Consider the following 23,246-nt stretch of genomic DNA (forward strand, 5'->3'; position numbering starts at 1 on the left):
ATCTTAGTCTTAAATATATTCAGGATTCTGCTCTGGCAGCTTTCTGTGGCAAGAAGTTCCAAAGATAACGCTCTGAGAGAAGAAATTGCTCTTCATCTCAAGTCTTAAATTGGCACCTCATTATTCAGATACTCTGTCCTGTGGTCCTAGATTCTCCCATGAGGGGAAACTCATCTTAATATTTACCTGTCAAGCCCCTTAAAAATCCTATATATTTCAATGAGATGACCTCTCATTCTTCCGAGCTCCAGTGAGTAGTCTCAACATGTTTAGTCTTCACTCATAAGACAATCCCTCCAGACCAGGTGTCATCCTAGTGAACCTTTTCTGAAATGTCTTTAATGAAATTATGTATTTTCTTCGTTAAGAAAACTGAAACTGCTCACGGTACTCCAGGTGTCATCTCACCACCACATTGTACAGTGGCACGGGATAATATTCCATTAGCCTGCCTGAGAATCTGCTGCACCTGTGGGTGTTAGCCTTATGTGTTTGTGCACAAGTACCCCCAAGTCCCTTTGTTTTGCAACTTTCTACAGTTTTCTGTCCAGTTAAATAATGTTCCGTTCTGTTGTTCTCCCTTTCAAGCTGAACAACATCATATTTTCCCACAGTGTACTTCATTTGCCAAGCTTTTACCCAGTTACTTAACCTGTTGCTATCTCTCTGTAAACGGTTTGAATCCCGCTCGCAATTTGCCTTTCCACCTATTTTTGCTTACATTGTAAATTTGGCTACAGTACATTCACTTTGTTCCCCCAAGTCATTAGTAAAAATTGTAAACAGTTGTAGTCCTAGCAATGATCCCAATGGAACGCCACCAGTCAGGGGTCACCAACCTGTGAAAGAACCCTTTATGCCCAATTGCTGTTTTCTGCCCATTAACCAAGTCTCTATCTATTCCAATATAGCACCTCCAACAGCGTGGGCTGTTATCTTATGACTAAAACTTTTGTGAGGTACCCTGTTGAATATCTTCTGGAAGTCCAAATACAACACATCTATTGGTTCTCTTCCAAACACTCAGGCTGTGACTTCTTTGAAAAACTATAATAAATTAGTCAGACATGATTTCTCTTTTATGAAGACACGCTGACTCTCCTCGATGAGATTACGATTTTCCAAATGTTTTAAGTTCCTTAAAAATTGATTCCAGTACTTTACCAACAATAGATGCTTGTCTAATTGGCCTAAAGTTACTCGCATTTTGCCTCTTTTCCTTTTTGAATAGGAGTGTCACAGTGGCAGTTTCCCAAACCTCTGATACCTCTCCAAATTCCAAGGATTTTTCAAAAATTACAACTGATGCATCCACTATCTCTGTAACTCCTCCCTTTACAATCCTAGGATGTAAGCCATCAGGGCCAGGGGACTTATCTGCCTTTAGCCCCATTAGTTTGATTAAGACTACTTCTCCAGTGACAGTGATAGTATTTAATTCCTCCCCTGTATTCTTCAGTATTCATGGGATGTTTGATGTATATTCCACCATAAACACTGATGCAAAATATCTGTTTAAATCTTCTGCTATTTCCTTGTTCCATGTAATTATCTCCCCAGACTCATTTTCATTAAGGGACTTGCGTTCATTTTCACCTCCGCCTCTTCCTTTTTATATATTTAAAGAAGATCTGATTGTCAGTTTTTATATTCTTCGCTAGTTTGCCTTGTAATTTATTTTCTCTCGCTATCTTATTAGAAATCCTTTGGTTTCTGAATTTATCTGAATCTTCAGGACTATCACTGACGTTTGCCTCTAATGCTTTATCCTTCAACTTTATACTCTTATTTAGTGGCAGAGAAGACTCGATGGGCCAAATAGACCACTTCTGCTCTTGCATTTTATGGTCTTCACTCTGAAGTAACTCAGGTAATTTATAAAAAACGAATAATTTTGAAACATAGTTGCTTGATGACAGTATTTCTGCATTGCAAGGCCTCACAAAAAGTTAGGGAGTCATAATCATAGAGTCACACAGCATAGAAACAGGCCCTTTGCTCCAACCAGTCCATGCTGATCATAATCCCAAACTAAATTAGTCCCACGTGGTCCATATCACTCCAAACCTCTTCTGTTCACACACTTATCGAAGTGTCTTTTAAATGTTGTTACTGTGCCTGGATCCACCATTTCCCCAAGGAGTTGATTCCTTATGTGAACCACCCTTTGTGTAAAGAGATTAATCTTTTTAGTGATAAGCGTTAAGGAATGTTGGCATGGAAACTCCTTGATCTTCTCTGGCTAGTGCTGTGTGATCCTATGCATCCAAATGAACAGATGGACCTTGTTCTTCGAACATTAAAACCTATTGTAGGTACTCAGGACCTAGAATAGGAATTACAGCTTAGCAAAGATGGAAACAAATGGATGGAGAGTTAAGGCACAAAAATAAGATTTCAAGACGTCGTGCACAATCAGCAAGACATTTTGATGAAATTAAAGAGTGTACTATCTTTACCAAGGTGATATATTTATATCATGCACAGTGTAACCACTGCTATCATCTTGTGGAACACCCATGATCCTTTATCCAATCAAATGAGAGTCACAGCAAAGGAGTTGGTTTTGTTTTATACATAATTCTTTGTGCTATGAACTAGGATAGAATGTTGACTTGAGTGAAACACATTAAGCAGCTAGCTCTCAATATACATAAATTGACTACAGAAAAGACTACAGTATAGACAATACTACATGAGAAAGTGTGGCAAATAACATTAGGATTGTTTTGAATGCCTCAATTTAATTTTGCTTTCAAACTGTGCAACTCTTTCCGGCACTTCTACAACTTTTACGAATTGAATACTCTCCCATTTAGAAGCAAGCAGCCTCATTCCCACTTGACAACTCTTGTTATTTCTCTCTTCTTTTTGTGGATGCTACCTGTGTCCTTGCAGTGCCCCTTGCTATCAACTGCAAGGAAGGTCACAAGTGAATGCAGACACTGTTTCACAGCTTCAGGTGCCAAACGAAGGGAAAGTCACAGAAGTATGTGGGTGAAAGCCTCACTGAATAAATATCATGTATTGTCACTAAACCAGGAATCTGGCCCATTTCCTATTGTTTGACAATGTTAAGGTACAATCAGAGTTTGGAATATACATTTTTTCCTGCATCGGGTTCCAAAAAAAATTAACAATATCTTTCTTCTTCACACTCTGTGCTCTAATCATACCAGTAAAAAGCGCTGTTAAAAAAAAATGTCTGGAAACCACTTGATCTCGCATCCAGAGTCTGGTTGTTATTTTTTTAAAAACAACAAATGAATTCTGGGCTGACACGCCATCCAGCACTCACACCATAAGAGATGCTTCAAAATGTTGCGCCAGACCAGGCGATTATACAGAATGAAGCTATTTGACACAGGATGCCATTGCTGGCTTTTAGAAATTATCCCTGCAATATACCATTTTAAATAGATATCCAATTTCCTTTGAACAATTAATATTGAAACTGCTTCCCCTGTTTCAAGACAATATATTCCAAATCATAACTGTGTGTAAAAAATATTGTATTTTCACCTACCCATCATGTTTCCATTTCTTTTTGCAAATATCTCACATCAGTGCCTTCTGGTTACTAATCCTATTGCCAATGGAAAGTTTCTCATTCTTTTAACTGTCAAAACCATTCATGATTTTAAACACTTCTATAAAACCTCCCCTTAATAACACCTCTGACCAGTCTTGACACATTACTGTATTTGTTCTTCCCTAATACCATGCCACAAATCTCTTAAGCAGTCACTCCAGGGCCTTCAAGTCCTTTTTTAATTATGGCCAGAATTAGATTCAGCACTCCAACTGAGGCCTCGCCAGCAATTTATAAAGATTTAGCACACATGTGGTTTTACATATGTAAATACAGGTATTTTCTATCAACTTATCCTACTACCTACAAGTAAAGAAAAATGTACATTTACATTGTATCTTTATTACCTCAGGATGACACAAGTGAACTGCTTTGATAAGTATTCATTGTTATAATGTGCGAAATAAGGCAGACAATATGCCTGTAACAAAGTTCCATTGATATCAATGATATAAATGACAAATAATATTTTTGCGATGTTGATTCAATGATAAATATCAGACAAAACACCAAGAAGACCTTCCTTGCTTTCTTTATAACATTTCTATGCATTTTTTAAATGTTTAAGGATTCTCGGTTTAATGTTTAATCTGAGTGAGAGTATCTCTGACGATACCCAGTACAAAATTTGAGTAAGTCAATTTCCAGGTATCTCTGTTCCTGATTATCTTTAAAAATTTTGCAATTAAGTTTGAATTGCTTCTCATCTTCCACCTTCCACCGAATATTGTGTCTGATTACTGTTTTTGAAAGATTACAATTCAGTTCCTAACTATCGCACTCCAGTAGTCACATTACAGCTTCTACATATCTGTCATTACATTAAGGTTTTGAGCACATTGAGTCAAACATGCTTCACTACCTTTTACCTTGTCTACCCTCCAAGTGCTGATCCTTGCTTGATATGACTCAATTCCAGACTAGTGTGAGCTGAGATACAGGTGCAGATCATTCCCTATTGGGTCATTATAGCCATGTCTGATTCTGTTCTCACCTGATGTTCACACAAGTCTTTCCCAGCAGGAGTCAGCAAATAGTGATCAGGAGAGGCAGGGCCAGGTGGCTTTCCCTCTTTATTATCTTGGTGGTGCTGAGGCCAATTGTCCAATTTGCTGTGCACCGACGCTTGAATGAGACCAGCTGAATAGAGGTTGTCGCTACAATGTGAGACTTACCATTCCGAGTGCTCTGCCACTGTGCCATTTGGCAAAATATCCAGACCAGCCTGCACTTTTTCCTCCTGCCGCTGGAGTGGAGTCTTGACCTTGATGGTGAACTCCTGGCTACTTTGTCTGGCCTAAAAAACACTGTTAAAGTTATTGGGTCCCCTGAAGAAACATGTTCACACAATTTTCAACCATGAGAAGAAAGACTTTCTCCATTGTATCTCAGAGTTATATGTCAATGCGTCCCATGGCTCAGATTATATCATCACAGTTGATCATATAAATTGAATGAAACATGAATGTCTAATTTACACGAAGCCAAAGTAAGTCTTGCAGAGTGCAACTACTGTATTTTGGTTTGAAAATATAGTTTTCCATGTTTAGTTGTTTGAGAATTTGTAACTTGTATCTCACTGCCTGTATGTGCAGTGCCAATCAAGAAGAATTTTTTACTCGGTTTCCCTTGATAATATGACACATTTGTTTCTGCTTCTGCCTAAATGAATGAGGGATTTTTGAATTAAACGAAGGGAACAATGAGTGTTTGTAAAATATATACAATATTGTCTGATTGGAGTATCACTTGGAATCCTGTTGTTACTAAGCAGCATTTAATGACCTTGATAAAGAAACCAAGTATCAATTTACTGATGACACTAAAACAGGAAAAGCAGCAGAGTCCAAGTACAGCTAAAGATTTCATTAATTAAAAACTTCAAGAAAAATTTAAATAGACTACCTCATTTGGCAAACCAACACCAAAATGCAATTTGTACTGATCAATCTAATTTGTAGGCATCAGTTGAACAATACTGAGGAACATTGAATTGACCTGACAGACTTAAAATGAGATTTGGGAATGAGGTCAGCTGCATAATTTCAATGCCTGGGCAAAGCTGAAGCATTTTAATAAAGTGATTTATAATAATATATTAAAAATATGTTTATAAGTAACAACCTCAACAACTTTGTACAGTATGCAGTAAATGTCATTAAATGTTTCAGTGAAGTATTATCAAAGGAAGGAGAGAGGGCAGAAAAAAATTGGCTTTTAGGATATTTGAAAGGACAATAAGGAAAAGAAGACATTTGCAGACAAAATTCTTAGGATTCAAAATTACTGATAGCAGGGCTGCCAGTGATGGACTAAAGGGAGACGACGTGTTCACTTTCACGATAGAAATATTCCTTTCCAGTCTACATTCTAATTTAGGCAAACTCTCAATAGTTTTTGCACTTGATAAAGGTCATCTTACAGATTTGAGCCAATTTTGCCATAAATATAATTGTGATATGATGCATGAAGTTATCTGAAATAAAGAGCCCTATGTAGCTCTGGCTGCAAAACTTGCCAAGTTTTATCAAAATTAAACTAGCTGGCATTAAATCTTGAATGATGGCAGGGAAAAAAACAGAGATAATATTAGATTCAAAGAGAAGATGTATAAATTTGCCAAAAACAAAGCAGCAAGCCTGAGGATTGGAATAAAATTCAGAAGAAGGGATAAGAAGTTTGATCATGAATGGATAAATAGAATGTGACAGTAAAATTGCAGGGAACATAAAAACTGAGCACAAAAGCTTCTGAAGTTAAAGACAGAGATTGGTGAAATTATAATGGGTAACAAATGCCAGAATTGAACACAGACTTTGGTTCTGTCTTCAGAACAGAAGGCATAAATAATCTTCCAGAAATGTTATGGAACCAAACATCGATTGAGAGGGAGGAATTATTCAGTATTAGTAAGAAAATGGTGCTGGGGAAATTATTGGGTTTGAAGGCTGATAAATCACCAGGACTTGAAAATCTACATTCCAGAACACTAAAGGGGAGAGGCCCTGAAAATACTGCATGCATCAGTGGTCACCTTCAAAAATTCTGTCGACTTTGGAGCAGATCCTACAGATCGAAGATGGTAAATGTAACCTCACTATTTGGAAAGGGAGGAAGAGAAAAAAAAGAACAGAATTATAGACCAGAGATAATGGGAACTGCAGATGCTGGAGAATTCCAAGATAATAAAATGTGAGGCTGGATGAACACAGCAGGCCAAGCAGCATCCCAGGCGCACAAAAGCTGACGTTTCGGGCCTAGACCCTTCATCAGAGAGCAAGCAAGCAGCATCCCAGGCGCACAAAAGCTGACGTTTCGGGCCTAGACCCTTCATCAGAGAGCTCTCTGATGAAGGGTCTAGGCCCGAAACATCAGCTTTTGTGCTCCTGGGATGCTGCTTGGCCTGCTGTGTTCATCCAGAATTATAGACCAGTTTGCCTAACATCAGACATGGGGAAATGCTAGAGTCCATAATAAAAGACATGATAACAAAACATTTGGAAAGTAGTGATTGTAAGAATTGACAATGCTGGATGCTTTCTGAAGAAGGGTCCAGAGCTGAAACTCAGCTTTCCTGCTCCTCTGATGTTGGCTCTTCCCTACAGAGTGGAAATCGGCCATTTGGCCAATCAAGTCTGCACCAATGCTCTGAACAGCATCCCACCCAGCCCCAGCCCCTGCCCCATCACCCTATTCCTGTAATCCCACATTAACCATTGCTAATCCAACAAATCTGCACATCCCTGAACATTACAGGGCAATTTAGCATTGCCTATCCACTTAACCTGCACATCTTTAGACTGAGAGAGAAAACTGGAGCATGCAGTGGAAACCCAAGCAGACTCGTGGAGAATGTGCAATCTTCTCAGAAGCAGTCAAACAAAGCTGGAATTGAAACCGGGTCCCTGGCACTGTGAGGCAGCGGTGCTAACCACTGAGCCCCTAAGTTTATGAAAGGTAAATCATACTTAATAACTCTACTGGAGTTTTTTTGAGGACATATCTCAGAGAATACATAAGGGAGAATCAGTGAATATGGTATATTTGAATTTTGAGAAGGCTTTTGATAAGTTTTCTCAAAAGAGGTCAGCAGGCAATGTTAAAATACATGGAATGGAGTTAATGTATTGGCATGGATCAAGAATTGATTGAGACAGAAACAGAATGAATACTGCAAGGAATGGTGCTTGGGCCCTAGCTATTCATGATATATAAAAATGACCTGGGTGAGCAAACAATCAGACCATAAGAAATGTGAACAGAAATGGGCTATTTGAGCCCTTTAGCTTCCTCCATTATTCGACCAGATCATGGCTAATCCAACATTTCTCATGTCTACTTTTCTGTCCTTACTTTATAAACCCTTATTTCCCCTCCTGATCGAGCATCTATCTATCTCAGGCTTAAATACACCCAAGGACTCTTGATCTTTGTGATCTCTGTGGCAAGGAATTCCAAAGACTCTCTGAGGGAAGAAACTATCTTCATCTCAGTCTTAAATTGGTACCTCATTAATCTGAGACTATGCCTTCTAGTCCTAGATTCTCCCATGCAACATTTCCAACTTTGTTGATGTCACAAATCTAGGCAGAATTGTAAGTTGTGAGGAAGATGCAAGGAGGATCCAAGGTGATTTAGACAAGTTGAGTTGCCTAACACATGGCAGATGCAGTAGAACATGAGTAAATGTGAAATTATACACTTTAGAGTGAAAAACAAGGGAGGAAGAATATTATTTCAATAGTGATATATTGGGAAGTATGCATGTACAAAGAATTTTACGTCTTGAACATCAATCAAAATGAAATTGGACAGTGGTCTTCATTGGTCTTCACCGCAAGAGAATTTGCATTCACTAGAGTCATGAGTGTACAGCAGAGAAACAGAACATTTGGTCCAACTTCTCCATGCTGACCAGATATCCTCAACTGCTTAGTCCCATTTGCCAGCATTTGGCCCATATCCCTTTAAACCTTTCCTATTCATGTACCCATCTAGATGCCTTTTAAATGTTGTAACTGTACTAGTCTCCACCATTTCATTGGGCAGCCCATCCCATATACGCACCACCCTCTGCAAGGAAAAAAATTGCCCCTTAGGTTTTGAATCTTTCACCTCTCACCAAAACCTTTGCCCTCTATTTTCAGACTCACTACCCTGGGAAAGAGACTTTGGCTGTTCACCCTGTCCATGCCCTTCATGATTTTATGAACATCTATAAGGTCACTCCTCACTTCTGACTCTCCAGGGAAAACAGCCCGAGCCTCTCCCTCGTGCTCAAACTCTCCAAACCAGGCAACATCCTCGTAAATATTTTCTACACCCTTTCAAAACTAACAACATCTTTGCTCTATCATTAATTCTTCATAACATTATTCATTGTCCACTACACCACCAATTTTGGTGTCATCTGCAAAACGTACTGCAAACATTCCTCCAATATTTACATCCAAATAATTTATCTAGTCATAAAAAGCAGTGGACCCAGCACCAATTCTAGCTGCATATCGCTGGTGACAGACCTTCAGTCTGAAAAACAACCCTCCACCACCACCCTGTCTCCTATCTTCAAGCCAATTTTGAATCCAAATAGTGAGGTCTTCCTAAATCCCAAGTGATTTAACCTTTCTAACCAGTCTACCATGTGAACGCCTTGCTGAAGTCACTATAGACAACGGAGATAATGGGAACTGCAGATGCTGGAGAATTCCAAGATAATAAAATGTGAGGCTGGATGAACACAGCAGGCCAAGCAGCATCTCAGGAGCACAAAAGCTGACGTTTCGGGCCTAGGCCCGAAACGTCAGCTTTTGTGCTCCTGAGATGCTGCTTGGCCTGCTGTGTTCATCCAGCCTCACATTTTATTATCACTATAGACAACAACCACTGCTGTGCTTTGATCAATCTTCTTTGTTGCTTCAAAAAACTCAATCAATTAGCAGGACATGATTTCCCATGCACAAAACTATGTTGGCTATCCATAATCAGCCTTTAGCAGGTCCTTAGTGACTCCACACCAATAGTTGTATGTACAGTTCTGGTTTCCCTGCCTAAGGAAGGACATACTTTAACCTTAGAGGGAGCACAGTGGAAATTCATTTGGCTGGTATTGAGCACAGTAGGTCTGTTCTATGAGGAGACATTGGTTTAACTGGGCCTGTCTTCCCTGGAGGAAAGAAGGGTGAGATGGGACCTGATTGAAACGTATATAATTCTCAAAAGGCCGGACAGATGAGATGCAGGGAGGAGTCTGAGGTAAGTCATACTGCACTTGCAATTTGAACTCTTATTTCTCTCTCCACAGATGTTGCCAGGCCTGCTGAGTTCCTCCAGCATTCTCTTTGGATGTTTAGCGAGGTTGGGAGAGTCTAGAATTAGGATGGATCGGATGACCTCCTTCTGTACTGTAAAAATCGACGTCACTGTCCCATCATGAAGAAAGTGTGGAACTTGCTGCCACAGATACAATGTTGCTGTTGGCTGTATCAATACCAATGGGGGCGGGGAAAAGCCTGTAACGTATGACGTAGACGTGTGGCGTGGAAGACGTCATGTGCGTCATTACGTCACCGCGCCGCTGTTTATAAAAAGGCGGAGAGGCTGCGGCTGCCGTTACAAGATGGCGGCGTGTGGACGTGGGAGTCTGGTGTTGGTGGGGGCACCTTTGAACGGGAGATGGCTGCGGGCCTCGCATTGTCTGCCGGCGGTGGCTCTCACTCTCCTGCTCGCGTGGCACTGTGGGGCCCAGGGAGGATCGGACCGCGTTCGGGACGCGTTGGGCGCGCACAACCAGCCGCAGGATGGCGGCCCCGTGGGACAGGTCGAAGTCCAGGGTCTGCCCCAGGCTCAGTTCCAGGCCCGTCCACAGGGCCAGGCCCAATTCCAGGCCCCGCGGAAGAACATCTGGCGGCTTTCGGAGGACCCGATGTGTCACGAAGACGTGGTCCGTCTCTGCCCCAAACACACCTGGCAGAATAACTTCGCGGTGCTCGAGTGTCTGCAGGACGTGCGGGAGGTAAGCGGCGGTGTCCAGCAGCTTAGGGGTTGGTCACTGGGCTTTTCTGGGGTATCGCACTTGGCTTTGGGTACGATGGTGGTGGTGGTGGAGGAGGGGCACATTGACTGTTGATCCTCGCTCCCCAGCAAACAGACAGGAAACGGCCTGGTTGACAGGAGCTGTTTCTGACCGGCCACTGAAAATCAAATTGGTTTTGATCGCTGGCAGGTTGCTCTGAATAAGGTGAGGGAATAGTTTGTCGGCAGATTATCTCCAAAGTGTGTAGGTGCCCTACGGACAAGTTCTGATTCCGAAACCAGCATTTTTAATTTGCTGGGCAATTTTACTTTATATTGTGCAGTTTTATGTGGAGAGTACCATTTGCGGACAATCAAATGATCACGTCTAAACTTGTTGGTTAGCTTCTGATTTTTTGCGGACTAATATTGGACTCCTGGGAGGAGTCACCAGCCAAACTGAATTCATCTGCAGCCCAATCCTTCGCGTAGTTAGTATCTTAACAGTATAATGGGGCTGTTGGCCTCCTATGGAGGTTAGAGTCTTTAGAAATAAATTTATTTTAAAGTAATTTCAAGTGCAGATGTTTAAAGCTTGACATTCCTCCAGTTAATTGAAATAAATTTCTAGGATGACTCCATATGCCACTGAGTACCAGAGGGATTGGTAAAGACCTGGGGTGTGCCTGTGTAAGTGTATTTGTTCTTTGGCTATAGCACATGGGCACAGTTGATTTTACGACTGTTAGTTTAATTCTGATCTGTCAGAATCCCTTTTCATGTTATTACAATTCACTAATTTTTCAAAATGATCTATCTGTGGTGGTATTAGGATGGAGGAGATTAAAGTACCTCTCAGTGTTGAGAATTGGAATGTTTGTGCTGTATTTGTCAAAACATTGGTGATAGCTGAATGGGTTATGATACCTTGTTTCAGAGAAGGTTAAACAGCAGCTGACAGAAGCCTTATTAAGATGAAAAGTGTAATGATGGTGCACATAGGTGATACTTGCTGTTGTAGTTGAGGTAGAGAAGTGGTTTTGGCCCAGTCCAACTGAATCTATCTGGAAGATGGCTTCATCAATAATTTCAGAGATAGCAAGAGCAACAGATGCTGGAGTCAGAGGAACACAGTATGGAGCTGGAAGGAACACAGGGCCACGCAACATCAGAGGAGCAGAAAAATTGACATTTTGGTGGGGACTCTTCAGAAAAAGGGCCCCATTTTCTGAAGAAGGGTCCTGACCTGAAACCTCAACTTTCCTGCTCCTTTGATGCTGCCTGGCCTGCTGTTTTCCACCAGCTCCATACTCTGTTACCTCTTAATTAATAATTTGTTGTCTCCAGGCTGTGAAATCTAACAACCTGATATATTGCAATGAAAGGTCTGCCAGGAAAGAAAAGGTTAAATTAGGCTGGATAAAACTCTTTTCACTGAGGCAAAAAGAAAGGCTTTAGTTGGAATTTCTGAGTGATGATTTTTAAACACTCTGAACTGCAGGCAAGTCTATACAAAGCTTCTCATTCTAAGCTGTTTATGGGGAACATGTCCATATAGTGAGCTGTGTTTGGGCAAAATCTGCATTGGCAATATGCTGCCTCTTAGTTGGTCTCTTCTAATGAGCTGTACTTGGTAGTAACTCCTGTATTTGCCCTAAATCTTGCAGTATTCTTATACGTTTTACACACTTGTGTAACTCAGCGACTTGGTTGCTCCGTGCTGACTATTGTGTACATTTTAAAATTGATCTTAGCACTTTAGGCCTTCACTGTTCTGTTGAAGTGCTAATAACAGACTGAATCAGTCAGAAAACCACAACAGGCGTATCTTTATGCTTAGTTACGCTGGCATGAGTACAGTGCTCCTGATCCTGACAATGCATCTATATTTATTTTTCTCACTGTACTTTGCTTAGGGCCTTGGTATGAAAGCTGGAACCGTGACAGCAAGAGTCTTTTTTGATGAGGTCAGACAGCATCGTTGGAGAGAGACAGAGTGTATGTTTCACACTGTCCCCTCGTCTGAACCTTTTGCAGCATTTTTTGTTCTATATTCAGATTGCCAGCATCTGTGATATTTTGTTTTTGCTTTTTTATTGATCTTTGACATTCTGCTCACAAGTACTAGCAGGGAGTCAAGTGCTCATAAATTTTAGCACAGTACCATCCACAATATGCCCTGCAGAAATTAACAGAAGGCTCCTTCGACAGCACCTTCCTAATCCACGACCACTTCTATCCAGAATGACAAGGGCAGCAGGTATGTGGGAATGCCACCACCTGCAAGTTCCCCTCCAAGCCACTATCCATTATGACTTCGAAATATGACTGTTCCTTCACTGTCACTGGTTCAAAATCCTGGCATTCCCTCACTAAGTGCATTGTGGGTTAACCTACAGCATGTGGATTGCAGCAGTTTAAGAAGGCGGCTTACCACCACCTTCACAGTTGCTGTTAGGGATGGGCAATAAATGCTGGCCAGCCAGTTCCGCCCAATTGAAAACAAAAATTTCTTATTTTTTGGCACAATTCCAGTCTGGAGTTCAACTTTACACTTGCACTGTTTTGTGGTAGTTGTCAAGCGTACTGTGCTGTGGAATTCCTTTCTATTGTATCCCACCTCCCGAGTGCAGTTGCTAGTTGGTTGTTCTGGCACCACCCGTTCTGGGTTTTGATACTGAATCTGCAACTGTTAAACTGCGCTGTGCATTGTTAGCTCAATTGTTGAGCTTTGAATATTCTTACATTAGATGGTATGAACATGCAACTGTCACACCAGTAGACAATACGTGAGTTTCCGATAATTGGGATGGCAGCCAGATTAACAACAGAAGCTTGGACAAAGTAGGGTTCAGAGTTTGCACTCATCTGCATGCTGAGCTTAAGTCTGGCTGTACCTCCTAAACTATTCCTGCTGAAAGATGGTTTCTCGTGTTACTGGAACTGTAGTTTGTCATCCGAGTCCACTTACACTGACTTTGGAAATATAGTCACTTCAAAGACTAGTGCATTGATAACATTTGAGTTGAATGTTTTTAAAATGAAGTTTGTGCTGTGCTGCTGTAACTTATCTTTCTTTTACTCAATACTTGTTCTAGATCCTTACAGATAGTGTTGATGATTTGGGCATTTGATGTAATTGGCTTCCAGATAGGAGTGTTGCCTACTCATTTCTCTAAAATGGGTGACCACAGTTACTGCAGATTATATTTCTATTTGACAGTAGTTTTGCACTATAAATGATGCATTCAGCTCAATTCAATTGATCTTGAATAGCTAGATTTGCACTTAACCAAGATAATAAAATGTGAGGCTGGATGAACACAGCAGGCCCAGCAGCATCTCAGGAGCACAAAAGCTGACGTTTCGGGCCTAGACCCTTCATCAGAGAGGGGGATGGGGTGAGGGTTCTGGAATAAATAGGGAGAGAGGGGGAGGTGGATCGAAGATGGAGTGAAAAGAAGATAGGTGGAGAGGAGAGTATAGGTGGGGAAGTAGGGAGGGGATAGGTCAGTCCAGGGAAGACGGACAGGTCAAGGAGGTGGGATGAGGTTAGTAGGTAGGAGATAGAGGTGTGGCTTGGGGTGGGAGGAAGGGATGGGTGAGAGGAAGAACAGGTTAGGGAGGCAGAGACAGGTTGGACTGGTTTTGGGATGCAGTGGGTGGAGGGAAAGAGCTCCTCCCTCACCCCCATCCCAGGCCCCAAGATGACTTTCCATTATTAAGCAGAGGTTCACCTGCACATCTGCCAATGTGGTATACTACATCCACTGTACCCGGTGTGGCCTCCTCTACATTGAGGAAACCAAGCGGAGGCTTGGAGACCGCTTTGCAGAACACCTCCGCTCGGTTCGCAATAAACAACTGCACCTCCCAGTCGCAAACCATTTCCACTCTCCCTCCCATTCTTTAGATGACATGTCCATCATGGGCCTCCTGCAGTGCCACAGTGATGCCACCTGAAGGTTGCAGGAACAGCAACTCATATTCTGCTTGGGAACCCTGCAGCCCAATGGTATCAATGTGGACTTCACCAGCTTCAAAATCTCCCCTTCCCCCACCGCATCCCAAAACCAGCCCAGTTCGTCCCCTCCCCCCACTGCATCACACAACCAGCCCAGCTCTTCCCCTCCACCCACTGCATCCCAAAATCAGTCCAACCTGTCTCTACCTCCCTAACCTGTTCTTCTTCTCACCCATCCCTTCCTCCCACCCCAAGCCACACCTCCATCTCCTACCTACTAACCTCATCCCACCTCCTTGACCTGTCCGTCTTCGCTGAACTGACCTATCCTCTCCCTACCTCCCCACCTATACACTCCTCTCCACCTATCTTCTTTTCTCTCCATCTTCAGTCCGCCTCCCCCTCTCTCCCTATTTATTCCAGAACCCTCACCCCATCCCCCTCTCTGATGAAGGGTCTAGGTCCGAAACGTCAGCTTTTGTGCTCCTGAGATGCTGCTGGGCCTGCTGTGTTCATCCAGCCTCACATTTTATTATCTTGGATTCTCCAGCATCTGCCGTTCCCATTTGCACTTAACCAGGTTGTTTTTGTAAGGACAATGTGCAAGAGAAAAAGAAGTTCTGATGTTGCCATGCAAAAATTTCTTGCTCTCAACAATGCTAAAATGTTTTTAATTTTCTTTTTGGCAGTGTGACATCTGTCCAAATGACCAATATGCAACTTCAGGTGCTTTAGTGAAAGAAATCTCAGGAATTTGGGGACTAATTTTGTGACCTCTCATCCACACACAGAATGTGATTTGCAGTTAACTTTGACTTCAGTTTACCGGTATACTCATGTCTTTGTATGAGCACAAACTTGTATCATGCACTTTTTATGTGAAAGAGGAAGATCTCAGTTTCAAATTGGAGACATATGAGTGACAAAACCATTATAGCAGAGTGGCAGAGACTTTCCAAAAATAAACCAGACACAAACAAGTTAATACTGGTACTCTGAATTGTGGGGTGATGTCATGGGGGTATTAGTTTGAGATTGTAATTTCTCCAGAGGCAGCACATAAATTGCTATTCTCCTCATGGTTGAAATACAATCCAACTTCAGCTGTTTATTTTTGTTTTTCTGTAATATTATATTTTTTGTTTCGTCCTCTTAAATGCAACTATTCCTTCCACTTATTTGCTGTCCTCCTCCTGCTTTTTAATGTTTCATTTTCTCGGTTAATAATTAAAAGTTTTAAGTCATGTTCAGCCGACCTTGTTTTTTTGATACTTTCTCACTTTCGGGAATTCTTTCCTTTTTATAATTGTTGGCCTGCCTCTATTTCCTGCCTGCTTTCACTGTTGCTGTTGGTATCTTAATAAAGTGGTTATTTTTTATGAGTGTTTGCGTTAGCAGTGGTAGATTACTCAGCTGGGAGAGGGACAGTGAGCACCTTATCTGAGCTCTATATTGACACTTTATGTACGTACTCCTGGGCATCTTGCCTGTAGTGCAATCAGCTTCTACTGCGTTTCTTCCAATTCAGAAGGGCTGCACTCTTCACGAACCCCAGAATTTATCACTTCTTTTGATGGAGGTTTCCATTGATAATGTAAAGTCCACTAATGTCTTCCGCTGGTGCATAACTTAAAAAAAAGTATTCGGTCAGTTTGTTGCAAGTAAGGTGCGACCACATTCTCCTCAAGATTCTGCAAAAAACGCTCCTTAATTCTTCAGTTAGCTGAATTCATCAAAAAAATTTTCTGAAATATTTTTAGGAGCTGGTATTCTCCTAGTTTTGAATTTAACAGATGCTGGTTTTTCAGATTGGAGTTCTGGGGTGATTGTCTCACCCTCCATTATGATACTGTCTTTTGGGGATTCTCATAGCACTTCTGTTTGTACATGAATTGTGACTTATGGGTATTATGCCTAACAGTTAAAATGATCTCAATCCACATTCTTTCATGGTTTTTTTTGATTTGCAAATTGCAGCAATAGAAGCATCCGTCGAAGCTTTGAGTTCTTTTTGAACAAGCAGTTTTATGAAATGCCTTTCGTTATTGCTTTCTGATGTTCTGAATGTATGATTTTTGCTTTTTTAAGGTTTCCGAGGTTTTCATTTTTCTCTCCCCTGCTCATTATGCTTCTTGAAACCTTGACTCCAGATTGTGTGGTCATGCAGTGCTCAGTGTTTGTAAACAACATGTCGATCATTTACACTGGCACTAATTAGGACATTTCATGAAAGAAATACCACTGCATGATTAATCTGGCATTTTCTGTGCTTTTAAAATTTACACGACTGACAACCACTGAGACTGATGGAAATCATGATAGTACTTGATTGTCTGAACAATACTTTTGTGATTGAGTACTCAGCAGAACCAGATCGATGCTGGTACACATTCTTGCTTCCCAAATTCAATGTTCAATCTGATTTTTAAGGAATACTGGAAATATAATATTTTTTCATTTGATTAAATGTTGCAACTTGATTGGCTGTTAGATTAAAGTATATTTTTCACTGTTCTGACAAATGGGGCCAAGGGGCTGTTAAATGTAATTGATAGCTGAATTGTCTTCAGTAAGTTAAGACATTTTTGCTTTTGTTTTTATCCCTTCTGGTGGAAGATGTACAGTGTTTATTTTGGAAAGACTTGATTCCAGCTTCATAGTTGGATGATTGACAAAATTTGAGTGTCCAGTTGTTGCTTCCGTGTTCATAAACATTGCACTGTTATTTGCAGTTGGCTGAAAGGTGGAAGAAAGGAAGAAGCATAAACTTAAACGAAAACACGAGTGTGGATGCTAGAGATGTGTTACCAAAACAGAAAGTTCTGAAGGAAGTCAGCAGGTCTGGCAGCTTCAGTGGAGAGAAAAACAGTTAATGTTTTGAGTACAGTAATGCTGCGTCAGAACCAAAAGCACTGGGAAATGATGGTACTTATGTTGATGATGACTGTTGGGTGGGAAAGGAGGAGCAATACATTGAATTCATGGAGACGCACTAGCAATTCTTAAGTCTTGATTCGGTGGGGGGTGTTGGGGGTGAAGGTGGGTCTCCTTGACACATGATTTTGCATGACAGTTGTGGTTCTACAGGGTTATGTTGTTAAACAGGCCAGTTGCATATGGGCACGGCTGAACATTTTGACGCATAATGTAACTTCCTTTACTCCGGCACGTGAAGGAAATGTCTTGGCCTTACTTTTTATCATCAACTGTGTTGTACAGCATAAAATCTTTCCATAATGGGTCTTCTGCCTTTTGGCAGAACATAAGAGTTGAAGCCTCTCCTGCCTCAGATCTGAGGGATCAATTTAAAAATGATATTTTTCTTGGAATGTTTGGACAGCCATGAAATGATCTCCGCTTATTGAGGCACTAACTCTTTGGGTCAAGTGCTGAAGGTCTGCTCAGGCAACATAATTGCAAGAGTGATGAATTCTTCGAGGTCCTTTTTCAATTTTTAAAATCTAGTTGATGGTTTTTATTTGGAATGTTGGTGTGCAGGTGGTTTCTCTGTGTAGTTTCACTTCATTGTGTTACGATAATATTCCTGAGGTTGCCGTGAACGATTCTCCTTCACCTTTCCCCTTGCCTGATCCTTGGGTGATCATGGCTGATTATCAAACTCAGTACCCCAAGCTCACTTTCCCTCTAATACCTGAGATTATCTTCAGGTTAAACTATCACCAGTCATCTCCCACTGTGTCTCTAATGAAGGAGCAGCCCATTGGCCTGGTAAGATATGATATTTCACCATAATTAGCTGCTTTTTCAATGTTAAATATTTGGTCAGAATTTATGGCTTTTCCTTCCATCTGTCCATCTTGCATGCACATGCTCCATCTCTCATGTGCACGCTTTCATTTTCTCTGTTAGTACCTTAGCAACTGCGAATGCGTGGTAATTATTTTGACCCATGCTCACAATCTAGAGATTCTTTGAATCTTTTTCCTTTTGGAATATCAGTTACTTCCATCAGACCTCAGATTTTCATTTTGCATCCATTTTGCTTATTCGAATTTAAGAGGCTGATTCATTTTAGATTAATGAATCAGTACCGTGCCAAGCTGTGCGGTTATTCAAGAGAGCTATTGAGGGATTTGTCTTAAACTGTTTCAAGTGGCTAATATTTTTGGATTTATTACAGGTGATCTAACCGAGTGAAGGTGCTGTGCTCTTGGATCTGACTTTAGAAACGATAGTCGCATAGGTTCTTGCATTTACTAGATTCTTGCATTCTCTCTTCAAGTTGAGAGTTTACCCTGGTGCATCTTTATTTGAAGTATTTGTGTAAATTCGCTGAGAAAAGTTACACCCTGCTGTGGGCTACTATATCAGTAATGTCATCAAATTGCCTCAAGCGGAATGTCAAGGTACAATTTTGCGGTTTAATGCCAATAGTGCTAAAACTCCTGTTTCCTTCCATTTGCATCCACCTTTGTATGTCATCTTGATAATTTCTGCACCATGTGAGAGATCTGACGAGGTTGTTGATATTCATGCACATAAGAGTGCCCATGCCCAATTATGTTTCATAGACTGATGTGCCGTCTGCCAATATAAAAGGATCATTTAAGAGCCATTAATGAACTTTAGCAATGACCACTGTGAATGTGACCAGGGTGAGAGTGGTAGTCAAGAAAAAGTGATTGTTTTATGGAAAACTGTTGTGAAATGCACCCAAGATATGTTATTGTTAATTGTGACTTGTGTTATGTGTAAAGCTTCCAGTTAAACATGTGTAAGGAATTTGGATTTAAATGCATTGAATCCTGGCAAGCAATTAGTACTTTCAAACAGAAACTGAACAGAATTCCTATTTCATAAGTACATTGCTGATATTTTTTAACTTGTAGTCTGACAATCCTCATGGAAGTTCAGAATGCTCTTGTTCTGAATGTCTCTGAGCAATTATCCCGAGTTGTTTTATTTACTTAGGTGCACAGATTTACTTCTATCCAGCACTTTAATATTTAAAAGGCATCTGTATGGTCATATGAATAGGAAGAATTTAGAGGGATATGCTCCAAATGCTAGTAAATGCGACTAGAGTAATTTAGGGTATCTGGTTGACATGGATGAGTTGGGGACTGAAGGGTCTGTTTCCATACTGTACAGCCGATGGCGTGACTCTAACTTAAAATTGTATTTTTCAAACACATTGCCCTCCTCTGCTGGAATCTACCCTGATTATTCCTGCTGATCATGTGTTTGGTGTTTTGGATCTCTTCTGACAGCACATTATTCTGTGTCTTTACTAACATGGACTTCTTGTTTATTCCTCTCAACATTTGCCCTTTTCTCTTAATTTGTTATGTTTGCCTTTGCTCTATGTCACTGCAGTATTGTACACTGTTTAGCATATCAGCATTCTGGTAATTCTGTTTGTACTTTGAAAACATTTGCTAACCTTGAACTTCTGTATGTTTGAGTTTAAGATGAGCTATTTCATTGTACATGTATGCTGTTGCTTCAATCCCTTTTATTAGTCAATCTGAAGTTGAGGTAATTGAGAGTTGATTACGTATTTTAGTTGATATTTTTCTGTGATATTAAGTCATGTAGGTCAGGGAAGTTAGTGGGTGAGTGCTTTTCGGTATTGACTGGTCTGAATTGGGCCATTGGTAAGACTGGAAATTTCATATACCAGTCTGTCCATGTTTGAGTGGGCACAACCTCTCATAATTTCACAGTACAGTTTGCTATTAAATGATCTTTGTTTAATAGTGTAGATGTTTTGATGTGGCTTAAGAAAGTGATGGTCCCGTTATACCCTCCCAGAGTGCCACATGAATGACATTATACCCGCCCGTTGTGCCATTGAGTTGCAGTGAAGCACAAACCATTATCCTTGAGCAGGGGAGCTGCAAAGGCAATTTGACAAAAGCCTGATGGTGTGCTCACCTCATTGTCCAAACTATAGCATGTCTGTGTGGAAACGAATTGGGAGACTGGTTTGAAGGCTGTTCATGTTAACTGAGTACTATTTGTCTTTTAGATGGGTTGCAGTCTGTGTGCACGCCCTTATGTAAAGAAAGAGCAAGCAAAATACTCTGGAGAAAATTTATTCTATTGTAGATGCTGGAAATCTGAAATAAAAACAAAGTTCTAGAAAAACTCAGCAAGGATGGAAACATCCACATTGGGAAAATTAAAGTTAAGTTTGCAGGTTGGTGACCATAAAATATCATTGACGTGAAATATTAACCATTTCTACTGTGCTGCTTGATCTGATAGCATTTTCTGTTATTGATGATGCTTCTGGAAGTTTGGGTGTACCATAATAATTTTTGAGTAATTTTTTCTCTTTTATAATCGAGCTTGAGAAATTTTCTCCAGCAGTGTTCATCTTCTCTTGAGTGGGATAAGCCCAGTTGTCTTAATTTTTTTTCACTCCAATTCAAGTTCTCTGAAAAATGCCTGAAGTATCAGTATAAAATCATTTGGAAAGTTTAAAAATTGGGTTTGCTACTGTTGAGCAGGTTAGACATGCTTGTGTGCAAGAGGTCTGTCCTTAATGTAACTTCAAAAAAACACTCTAGCTGTAATAGCCATAGCTATTTCTGAAGCAAAAATTCTTAGCATGGTTATGAAACTTTCAGTTCATTCTTAGATTTTAAGTTGCTTGTGGAGGCTGCTGCAGCAGCTAATGTAAGGCTTTATGGTGTACATATACTGATAAAACCTGAGAGATCAAAGTGCGCAGGCAAACCCATATGAGTTCTTAGTTTGTTGTGTTAACTTTCACATGTCTGTGTGGAAGCTAATTGGATTCCAACCCTTCAATGTCTGGTATGGGCAATGGGCAACATGTTGGGCTCTTGAAGGCAAATATGCTGCTAATGTAGAGAAATTGTGTAGGACAGCACCCAGCACTTCCTACTTGCATGACACTATCAAGATCTACACCTTAATGATGAGACCTAAATGAACAAACTTCAAGTTAAGTGAGCGAGCATGGTGTCATAGTGTGTAGGGTTTGAAATGCAGGGTTTGAAAAGCATATTTAATAAAATACAGATAGATCAAGCCATAGGTTTTTTGAGAAGCAGTTTAATAGAAGACTAGTGAAATGGTCAAGCAAATGGCAAGTTAAATTGAGCAGAGAAGACTGAAGAAGCACATTTTGGTTGGAAGAAAAGAGAGACAGTATGCACCAAATGGTACAATTTTAAAAGCCCGTCCAGGATCTGAGAGTGGGCATATATTTACATATCATTGGTGGCAGGTGGCTTTTCAACAAGAAAGCATCCAGGATTTTCAATTTTAAAAAATAGAACCAAAGTATAAAAGCAAGAAAATAATTGCATCTTTGATAAGATGCCAATTCAGCCACTGGTTTGGACTGTACTCTTGAGTGAATGAAGGTCTTGAAGAGGAGATTTGACAATGCTCAAATGATCTGTATCCTAGCCTGAAATTCTACCGACTGGTGAAAGATACAATAGTGAGAGATCACTGATTTGAGGTGATTGCCTTTGGCTTTCTTTAAAATCAGTGAGAAGGAAAAAATTTCCTTGAGTGGATATGATCTGCAGTACACTGTCTGAAGTGTTATTGAAGGCAAAATCATCATGGCTTTCAAAGGAGTGGGTGAGAGAAATTGCAGGCTTGGGGTAAAAAGCAGGAAAGTACAACTAGTTGGAAGGCTGTCCCAGAGACTTGCCATGGTGATTTGAATGGCCTACTTTTCTGTTATAGTTGTTCTCTTATTCTGTAGCACCTGAACGCTGTTGGAAACTTTCAATGCGAGCATTTAAAAAATAGCCAAAGGAAAAGTATTACAGGGTTATGGGGAAAGACAAGTGGGATGTTTGTGCTAAAAACCAAAAGGTTGCCTTCTGCGCTGGTCTTCTGATTCTTTGGACATCATTGTGAGAACTGTGTTGTTTCGTTAAACTGTTTGAATGGTTTTAATGTAGTTTGAATCTCCTGCCTTCTGCTTTATTTAATTTTAATATTTATTTTAAGTTTATTGCAATGATCGGGTTTCCACTCATTCATCTTCAAATTGTTGATGGAGGAAGGATCAGTTTGACCCCAGAAATGTTAGTCTTTCAAACTTCTTGTGACAGATTTCTGTGGTAATGTTGTCATTAGTCTTGTTACGGTTTTTTTTAAGATTAGATTCCCTACAGTGCGGAAACAGGCCCTTTGGCCCAACAAGTCCACACTGCCCCTTGAAGCATCCCACCCAGACCCATCCCCCTATAACCCACACACCCCTGAACACGTCAGGCAATTTAGTATGGCCAATTCACCTATCCTGCACATCTTTGGATAGAGAACTTATTGACAGATGGGAAACAAAGTAAGAATGCACAGATATTTTTGAGTGACCGGCAGTGAACTGCAGGGTACCACCAGGCTTAGTGCTTTTACCCCACTGTTCAGTATATATTCTTGACTTAGCTGAGGTAACTGAATGTAATATTTCTAAGTTTACAGATGGGAGGGTGAAATGTGAGGAGGATGCAAAGATGCTTCACTGTGATTTGGATAAGTTGAGTGAGTGGACGAATGTATGGCTATGAAGTATCATGTGGATAAATGTGAGGGTAGATTAACTGAATGAAAATTGATTGAGAAGAGGAAAGTGCCATGAACCCTTGTACACCAGTTGCAGAAAGTAACCATGTAGTTGCAGCAGGCAGTGAAGAAAGAAACTGGTATTTTGGCCTT

The 23,246-nt window shown here is 40.6% G+C and overlaps 1 protein-coding gene across 2 annotated transcripts in view; it reads left to right on the forward strand.

The window, feature by feature from the left end:
• The first annotated feature begins 10,186 nt into the window (after positions 1-10,186).
• The window catches only part of glg1a (golgi glycoprotein 1a), a 126,752-nt gene continuing 113,692 nt past the window's right edge, over positions 10,187-23,246 (forward strand). For both annotated transcript variants that reach the window (XM_048546490.2, XM_048546491.2), the window contains exon 1: positions 10,187-10,607. In XM_048546490.2, the coding sequence (XP_048402447.1) occupies positions 10,212-10,607 (396 nt within the window). In that variant the 5' untranslated portion in view covers positions 10,187-10,211. The remainder of the gene's footprint in view (positions 10,608-23,246) is intronic.

This window comes from Stegostoma tigrinum, chromosome 16 (assembly GCF_030684315.1).
Source record: "Stegostoma tigrinum isolate sSteTig4 chromosome 16, sSteTig4.hap1, whole genome shotgun sequence".
In the NCBI taxonomy this organism is placed as follows: domain Eukaryota; kingdom Metazoa; phylum Chordata; class Chondrichthyes; order Orectolobiformes; family Stegostomatidae; genus Stegostoma; species Stegostoma tigrinum.